Here is a 9,676-nt window from a genome sequence, read left to right as displayed (position 1 = left end):
ATCACCAGCAGTATATCAGTGCAGGGTGTTGGGGTGTGTCTGCCTGATGCTCGGGGGCAGAGAGTGCTTGCATAACTCTCCTCTGTAGCATTCATCACTCTGAGACACACACAAGAATGCGCACGTGTTCCCATGCATGCCTACACTCATATAAACACACCTGACTTACCCAGTTCACAGCCTTATTTCACGTGCTACAGGAAGTCTAATGAGGAACAACATTTGTAAACACACAGCCAAATACTTCTCCAGCAAAGCACCAGACACTGGCACACGTGTCCACATTGTAGTAGTATATCACAAGGCACACGTGTCCATGATTTAGTACCATACCACACGGCACACGTGTCCACGTTGTAGTAGTATATCACAAGGCACACGTGTCCATGTTTTAGTACCATACCACACGGCACACGTGTCCACGTTGTAGTAGTATATCACAAGGCACACGTGTCCATGTTTTAGTACCATACCACACGGCACACATGTCCACGTTTGTAGTAGTATATCACAAGGCACACGTGTCCATGTTTTAGTACCATACCACACGGCACACGTGTCCACGTTGTAGTAGTATATCACAAGGCACACGTGTCCACGTTGTAGTACCATATCACGTGGTACGTGTCCACGTTGTAGTGTAGTACCATATCACATGAAACATGTGCCCATGTTGTAGTACCAGAGAGCCACACCACCAGTAGACCAGGCGATATTACCTTCTTAGCAACGTCTCAAAACAGCCCCCCCACCCCCTAAAAAAAAAAAAAAACAAAAATCCATTTTGCTCTGTCTGGTCTGATTATGGATTCATATCCCACATTCCTAGAACATTCCTGGATTATTTGAATGACAGTAGCATTTTGTAACAAAGCCTCTTCACTGCGCTGATGGTTTTTGGTGCCGTCGGGGTTTTCTGAGATGTGTTTGTGTCTGGGAGGCTGAGGGCTTTTGTGTTCCTGTCCTCCCTGAGGGGCCGTTTTACCGGACCTGCGTGTGAACGCTTATTACTGGTATAGAAATGGTCTCCTGAAAGCATGAATTCTTTGGTCCATTATGTAATGGGAGAGTGTTTAATTATTACTGAAGTGCATGTAAGACTGTAGTGGGCTATTACAGAGTGTGTGTGTTTGTGTTTGTGTTTTAGTTAATAAGCTCTATGAGCTCAATAGCGGAACACTGTTTACCCTCACTGTTGCGTACGCTGTTCGACTGGTACCGGAGACAGAGCGGCACGGAGGATGAGTCGTACGAATACAGACCCAGATCCAGCACCAAGTCCAAAGGGTGAGCATGCACACACACACACACACACACACACACACACTACAGCAACAGTAGGCTTGCTCCTAGTTGTTTCTCCATGTGCTGTGTTGTATTGAGTGGTCGCTGTACTGGAGTTGAGCTGCTCGTCTCTGCTGACGTCTCTCTCACTCCGTCTGTTCTCTCTGCTCCAGGGATGAACAGCACCGTGATAAAGACTACCTACTGGAGAGGAGGGACCTCGCCATAGACTTCATCTTTTGTTTAGTTTCAGTGGAAGTTTTTAAAACAGGTGTGTGTGTGTGTGTGTGTGTGTGTGTTCGCGACCAGTCTTTCAAAGCTGCTGATGTTTCTCAGCATGTGTCTTGTTGTGAGTGAGGAGGAGGATGGTGACACTCCTCTCTCTCTCTGTGTAGATTCCTCTTCATCCTGTTCCAGAGGCATTAGTCCATGAAGTCCTTAATCTGGCATTCAAGCACTTTAAACACAAAGAGGGGTAAGTAAGCATGCATGTGTGCGTACACACACACACACACACACTCATACCCCTATGCATATGTATTGAACATAAACACACCATTATGAGATACAGCCACACACATTTCTCCCATTAGGAAACTGGTTTTTATCTCTGAAGTGAATGAGTTCATGAGGCGACCACATCATAAAACACAGACACTCCACGGTCACTCACGCTCCTTCGCCGGCTGCAGAGACTCCGCCCTTAAAGCCTTCGTTGCTGTGCTCCTCTGTGTGATTGACAGGTGCTCAGGCCCAAACACGGGAAACGTGCACATCATAGCAGATCTGTTTGCCGAGGTCATCGGAGTTCTCACCCAGTCCAAGTGAGTCAGGGACGTCTGTCTTCCTCATGGCAACCATTGCTTTCCCATAACACAACCTTTTGTCTCTGTGTTTCTCCTGTTGTTAGGTTTTTCTTGCCATCTGTTTAACTCCATAAACGTCCCAAAGCAGTAATGCTCTCATCATTCCTGGCGCTCCGTCCACTTAGTCTAAAAATGACACTATTATAACGGCCAAAACAAAAGTGTAAAGTGTCCACTACTCTGGCTGTCTGGGTTTACCCTGGCGGTGGGATCTCACTTCCTGTGCAGAGCAGACACTCATCTGCGTTTACGCTAGCATTAGCTAGCCTGCGTTTACGCTAGCATTAGCGGCTTACTGGTGTTCGCTGCCGGACGGGACCAGTGATTTAGAGAAGTCCCAGACACACTTCCAGTTCCCATAATTCATCACCTAAGTGCATCCTAGCCTGAACACAAAGCAGTCTGTTCAACCTTTAATCTAATTGAAGCTTGTAATAGGAACTGGTTTATCATAGGAGGTGTGTGTGTGTGTGTGTGTGTGTGTGTGTGTGTGTGTGTGGTGTGCGTGTGTGCGCGCGCGTGTGTGTGCGTGCGTGTGTGCGCGCGCGCCGGTTAGGTTCCAGGCTGTGCGTAAGAAGTTCATCACCGAACTGAAGGAGCTGCGTATGAAGGAACAGAGTCCCCACGTGGTCCAGAGCGTCATCAGCCTCATCATGGGCATGAAGTTCTTCAGAGTCAAGATGTACCCCGTCGAGGACTTTGAGGCCTCCTTCCAGTTCATGCAGGTGTGAACACACACGCACACACACACAGCTGGTAGGAGGTTGTGCTGTATAATCTGGTCCCACTTAGAGCATTTATAGAGGTGATATTGTAACTCATCTCACATGTCTGGGGAGTGTTTGGAGTCATCAGACAGACTGTTTAACTGCAGACTGCAGACAAGTTTGATTAAAGTGTGTGTGTGTGTGTGTGTGTGTGTGTGTGTGTGTGTGTGTGTGTGTTCGTTCATATGTGGGAGAGGGAGGGAGAGAGAGAATTTATTGAGTCTGTGCCAGACCCAGTAGGAAGGCTTGTATTCAAGTCTGATACAGGCAGTAAAACTCTACACTTCTATGTGCTGCCTCTGAGCAGGGGCTGTAATCGCCAGTGTTTTAATGGAGCGTGTGCGCCCTGTGAACGTCACGTCCATCACTTCTCAGTACGCGTGCCTGACTGCCCCTGACTGCAGAGGTCAGCTCCGCAGCGACCCTCTGTGAGCTTCCTGTGACCTGTGACCCGGTGTGACACGCAGTTCTCCTGTCTGTGCAGGAATGTGCGCAGTATTTTCTGGAAGTGAAGGACAAGGACATAAAGCACGCTCTAGCTGGCCTGTTTGTGGAGATCCTCATCCCCGTGGCTGCGGTGAGTACCTCCACCCTCCTTCCACCATGGGGCCCACAACATGCTGCTCCGCCCGCTGGGCCTCGGTTCTGCTGCGGTTTGGTGTAGCCTGGTCCTCTTGCTGCGTGCCGCTCTGCCCTAGGGGAGTCTTCCTCCACAGTGGTACCGTGTCACTGGGCCCATTAATCCCACATATATAGATAGACCGCGTTCTTCGAGGGTCCATCAGGCCCGGCGGCTAAACCCCCCCTGAACTGTGTGGGTCAGTTTTGTGGCAGCTCTCTAACAGATGGAGGATTAAAAACTCGAGACGGGAGAGGGTGGTTGCTTGGTGAGATCAGTATTACAGTGTGTATGGAGTCAGAGGGTGGGATCTTACCTTGGTGGTATATATTTGTGTTAAAAAGTGTGTGTGTGTGTGTGTGTGTGTGTGTGTGTGTGTGTGTGTGTGTGTGTGTGTGTGTGTGTGTGTGTGTGTGTGTGTGTGTGTGTCGCAGGCGGTGAAGAATGAAGTCAATGTGCCATGCCTAAAGAACTTTGTGGAGATGCTCTACCAGACCACCTTTGACCTCAGCTCCAGAAAGAAGCACTCCTGGTACGACCCTGAGTGACCTTAAGCTGTCCCAAACTTCTTTTCCTCTCAGACTGTTTCAAGGACCTGCACAGCCCTTACTCAGCCCCTCCTCTTCCTCTGTGTCTTCTCAGATCCTGCTCTTTGGGTTATTTTTAGACATGAGAATTGTGACGGCAAAACCGTTAATTGTGCCCCTCTGACTAATTATGTGTTTCTCTCTCTTCTCTCTCTCTCTCTCTCTCTCTCTCTCTCTCTCTCTCTCTCTCTCTCTCTCTCTCTCTCTCTCTCTCACTCGCTCTCTCTCTCTCTCTCTGTCTAGGCGCTCTATCCTCTGGTCACGTGTCTGCTGTGTGTTAGTCAGAAGCAGTTTTTCCTCAGTAACTGGCACATCTTCCTGCAGAACTGTCTCTCGCACCTAAAGGTACAACATTTCCAACCAATCAGCTCAAAGCAGAATTTCTGCCTTTAAATCGACTGCTCAATATAAGATTGTAGTGTCAGCCGGTCTGAGTAACATTCTCACCTCAAACAATTAGAATGCACAAACGTCTAGCTTGTAGAGCATCATGGAAAGCACAGAGTATACGACTGACTTGAAACTATAGTAGAAATTCTTGGATTCAGTAATTCACATTTGAGTTAGATTAAATATTGAGACTGACATGAACAGGTAAGTGTTTGGTTTGAGAGCAGGCTTCTGAACTCCCAGTCCTGGGGGTTAAGGCCCCGAGGCCTCCAGTGTGTGTGTGTGTGTGAAGACACACTTGGGCAATAGTGTTTGCTGTGATTAAACTTTAAGGAAATGACTTCACCTGCTGCTTAGTAAATGGTTGATTTTTCAAAGATTCAAAGATCCTCTTCTGTCTCATTCTTTCTTGGAACTTTGTCCAATTACTTCACCATCTAATTAATTTTGTGGTGTTGAATGGTGATCAAGTGAATCATGTGCTTGTGATTGTGATGCAGTATTATTCACTAAGTTGCTTCCTGATGATTCGCTGGTGCTGATATGGTGCATGGAGTGATCCCAGTGTCTCCAGTAACGTGGCCTCTCTTACCTGGACCATTCACACTCCAGATACAACGTGAGCCGTTCCCTTGACGGTGAAATCATTTAATTCATTCAAGGATTAGAACTGGCTGTCAGTGCCCACTGGCTTCTGGGATTTGTAGTCTTTCAGGATATTTCTTTCCACATCCATGCTCGATCTGCTCATTCTGTCTCCTAACATGTCGTCCTGTCCCCGCCCCCATCTCCGCCCACTCTGTCCATCAAGCATGCCCCACACTTCTCTTAGATGTCAGTACTACGCTGGGTTTCTCGAATCACACCTTTCTTTCCTGCACTTTGTCTTGTTGGCCAATCAGAGCACTCCTTACAGCTGCTCAACAAGCTCTTGGGGGTGTGTGTGTTGAATCTGTGTGGTCTGGCTGGAGTTTAGTGTGAAATATACATCATTTCACAGATGCATCCGTCTCACAGCTTTGCATGTTGCTAGTGGTTACGAGTGCCTTGTTTGTGTGGGCTCTGCTTTGTTGTGTGTAGTCGTTGTTTTGCGTTGTACCCGCACGCCTGCCTCCCGCCCCCCATCACGTGCCCTTTTGTGTTTGTTTCTGTTACACACTCACTCACTGCAGATGCCGTCAAACAACAGCATCCGTAAGCAGATCGAGACCCTGCAGGTGAGTTACCGCGGTAACCGTCAGGGGAGCCGTCTTCGATCCCAGGAGGTCTTCTGGCCGACCCCGTGTTCTCTGCGGCCTGGTGTGACGCCGTCTGTCCCCCAATGTCTGTTCCCCGCCCATGGAGGAGGGGGCGGGGTGAGGGGCGGGGCCTGGTTCTCGGGCTTCTGCGCCATCGTGGGTCTCCGAGCTCCCAGCCGCTATATACATCTTATTTATATCACCATTTCTGGAACATTGGCGCAAGGAGTCGATCGCTCTGCTGGCTTTGTGCTTTAAGCCGGGGGGGGGGGGGGGGGGGGGGGGGTGTGTGTGTGGGGGTGTGTGTGTGTGTGTGTGTGTGGGTGCACGCGTCAGTAGAAAGGGGAGATGTACTGGGCTATTTGCTTGTGCTGGCTGATTAAAGCCCTTCAGAGTGGAGATCATCGTTATACGTTATTTTTCAGACTGGTTGTCTCAGTGTTCCCTGTAAGTTTCCTCCCAAAAACACAGTCACTGCATTTACTCTGAGATCTCTTCTATGATGTGATGAACTCCCGTGCCCTGTGTTTTCTGGTTCACTGGAACTCAACTTCACTTGTGACTATGCTGCCCCCTGTGGTCAGTTTGTGTCAGTGCAACCTACTCAAAGCTCCTCTTATGCCCTGAAGAAGGGGTGTGTGTGTGTGTGTGTGTGTGTGTGTGTGTGTGTGTGTGTGTGTGTGTGTGTGTGTGTGTGTGTGTGTGTGTGTGTGTGTGTGGGGAACAGAGCCAGACAAAAAGGCGTGTCCTTAGTCATCAACTGTGCTGATGTTAATCAGCAGCTTATTGGCCATTACCTTAAGAAGTCTTTTCCATAGTTGAGTTTTCTGTACAGATGATTCATTAATCATATCTTGTAGATCAATGACGTTAATGGTGCAATCGAAAGCCTTATACATGCCTGTGTTGTGGTCCTCATTACTGCCTCCAGTAAACCAGTGTGCTTGTGTCACGGCTAACACCCAAATCTGCCCTCACCTGGCTGACTTCTGATTCACATCACTTTCCACATTGGAGGAATTGTCTTCATCTTCATTGTGTTTATTGCCTTTTTATTATTATTCTTAGAACAAAGATCCCAAAATGTCTCGTGTGGCCCTGGAGTCACTTTACAGACTGCTGTGGGTTTACATCATCAGGATCAAGTGTGAGAGCAACACCACCACACAGAGGTAACACACACACACACACACACACATACACACATACACAGGTAACACACACACACACACACACACACACACACACACACACACACACAGGTAACACACACACACACACAGGTACACACACACACACACACACACACACACACACACACACACACACAGGTAACACACACACACACAGGTAACACACACACACACACACACACACCCCACACACAGGTAACACACACACACACACACACACACACACAGGTAACACACACACACACACACACACACACACAGGTAACACACACACACACACACACACACAGGTAACACACACACACACACACACACACAGGTAACACACACACACACACACACACACAGGTAACACACACACACACACAGGTAACACACACACACACACACAGGTAACACACACACACACACACACAGGTAACACACACACACACACACACAGGTAACACACACACACACACACACAGGTAACACACACACACACACACACAGGTAACATACACACACACACACACAGGTAACATACACACACACACACACAGGTAACATACACACACACATACACACAGGTAACATACACACACACATACACACAGGTAACATACACACACACATACACACAGGTAACATACACACACACATACACACACATACACACACATACACAGGTAACACACACATACACACACACACAGGTAACACACACATACACACACACACAGGTAACACACACATACACACACACACACACAAACACACACACACACACACAGGTAACACACACACACACACACAGGTAACACACACAGGTAACACACACAGGTAACACACACAGGTAACACACACATACACAGGTAATACACACATACACATACACACACACACACACAGGTAACACACACATACACATACACACACACACACACACAGGTAACACACACACACACACACACACACACACACACAGGTAACACACACACACACACACACACACACATACACACACACACAGGTAATACACACAGGTAACACACACATACACACACACACACACACAGGGTAACACACACACAGGTAACACACACACACACACACAGGTAACACACACACACACACAAACACACACACACACACACAGGTAACACACACACACAGGTAACACACACACACACAGGTAACACACACACACACAGGTAACACACACACACACACACACACACACAGGTAACACACACACACACACAGGTAACACACACATACACACACACACACACACACACACACAGGTAACACACACATACACACACACATACACACACACACACACACACACAGGTAACACACACACACACAGGTAACACACACACAGGTAACACACACATACACACACACACACACACACACACACACACACACACACACACACACAGGTAACACACACATACACACACACACACAGGTAACACACACATACACACACACACAGGTAACACACACACACACACAGGTAACACACACACACACACACAGGTAACACACACATACACACACACAGGTAACACACACATACACACAGGTAACACACACATACACACACATACACACACATACACATACACACACATACACACACACACACACACACACAGGTAACACACACATACACACAGGTAACACACACATACACACAGGTAACACACACATACACACACACACACACACACAGGTAACACACACAGGTAACACACACACACACACACACACAGGTAACACACACACACGCACACACACACACACACACAGGTAACACACACACACGCACACACACACACACACACAGGTAACACACACACACACACACACACACACAGGTAACACACACACACACAGGTAACACACACACACACACACACACACAGGTAACACACACACACACACACAGGTAACACACACACACACACACACACACACACAGGTAACACACACACACACACACACAGGTAACACACACACACACACACACACACACAGGTAACACACACACACAGGTAACACACACACACACACACAGGTAACACACACACACAGGTAACACACACACACACACACAGGTAACACACACATACACACACAGGTAACACACACACACAGGTAACACACACACACACACACACACACACAGGTAACACACACACACACACACAGGTAACACACACACACACACACACACACACACAGGTAACACACACACACACACACACAGGTAACACACACTTACACACACACACACACAGAGGTAACACACACTTACACACACACACAGGCCCATGGCAAGCGTTGTTGCGAGCGTGCCCGTGCCATCGCGAGCGCGCCCATGTTGCGAGCGCGCCCGTGTTGCGAGCGCGCCCGTGCCTCCCCTGAACTCTGCTCTGTCCTCCCCCAGCCGTCTCCTCAGCATCGTCTCGGCACTGTTCCCCAAGGGCTCCCGCAGCGTGGTGCCCAGGGACACGCCGCTCAACATCTTCGTCAAGATCATCCAGTTCATCGCTCAGGTAGGACCAGCACAGGCCTCCTGCCACGGGGCCCCGGCCCTAGGGCCCCCACAGGGGCTCCTGCAGCTCTGATGTGGCCTGCACAGGGGGCGGGTTTGGGCTGGCTGGATGTGGTTTTGCTTATCTGCTGTAGAAGGAGGTGCGTGTGTCATAGTTGGCGTTTGTTTCATCCCCTGTGTG

General features: G+C 48.6%; 2 protein-coding genes across 10 annotated transcripts in view; both read left to right on the top strand.

The window, feature by feature from the left end:
• The first annotated feature begins 1,640 nt into the window (after positions 1-1,640).
• LOC143523227 (protein furry homolog-like) lies at positions 1,641-4,125 on the top strand. The gene is made up of 5 exons (XM_077017571.1): positions 1,641-1,759; positions 2,028-2,108; positions 2,707-2,875; positions 3,402-3,494; positions 3,971-4,125. Exons 3-5 carry the CDS (start codon positions 2,756-2,758, stop codon positions 4,082-4,084), a joined length of 327 nt encoding a protein of 108 aa, XP_076873686.1. The 5' UTR covers positions 1,641-1,759; positions 2,028-2,108; positions 2,707-2,755; the 3' UTR covers positions 4,085-4,125.
• A 222-nt stretch (positions 4,126-4,347) lies between these two features.
• The window catches only part of LOC143523222 (protein furry homolog-like), a 37,407-nt gene continuing 32,078 nt past the window's right edge, over positions 4,348-9,676 (top strand). For 8 of the 9 annotated variants that reach the window (XM_077017564.1, XM_077017562.1, XM_077017560.1 and 5 more), the window contains exons 1-4: positions 4,353-4,468; positions 5,686-5,730; positions 6,820-6,923; positions 9,388-9,496. In XM_077017564.1, coding sequence (XP_076873679.1) covers positions 5,686-5,730; positions 6,820-6,923; positions 9,388-9,496 — 258 coding nt within the window. In that variant the 5' untranslated portion in view covers positions 4,353-4,468. Of the gene's footprint in view, positions 4,469-5,685; positions 5,731-6,819; positions 6,924-9,387; positions 9,497-9,676 lie in introns of all 9 variants that reach the window. The other variant, XM_077017566.1, reaches the window with a different exon arrangement.

The sequence above is a fragment of the Brachyhypopomus gauderio genome, chromosome 9, assembly GCF_052324685.1.
Source record: "Brachyhypopomus gauderio isolate BG-103 chromosome 9, BGAUD_0.2, whole genome shotgun sequence".
Lineage (NCBI taxonomy): Eukaryota > Metazoa > Chordata > Actinopteri > Gymnotiformes > Hypopomidae > Brachyhypopomus > Brachyhypopomus gauderio.
The sequence above is the reverse complement of the archived record's forward strand: the minus strand, read 5'-3'. Positions and strand labels throughout refer to the sequence as shown.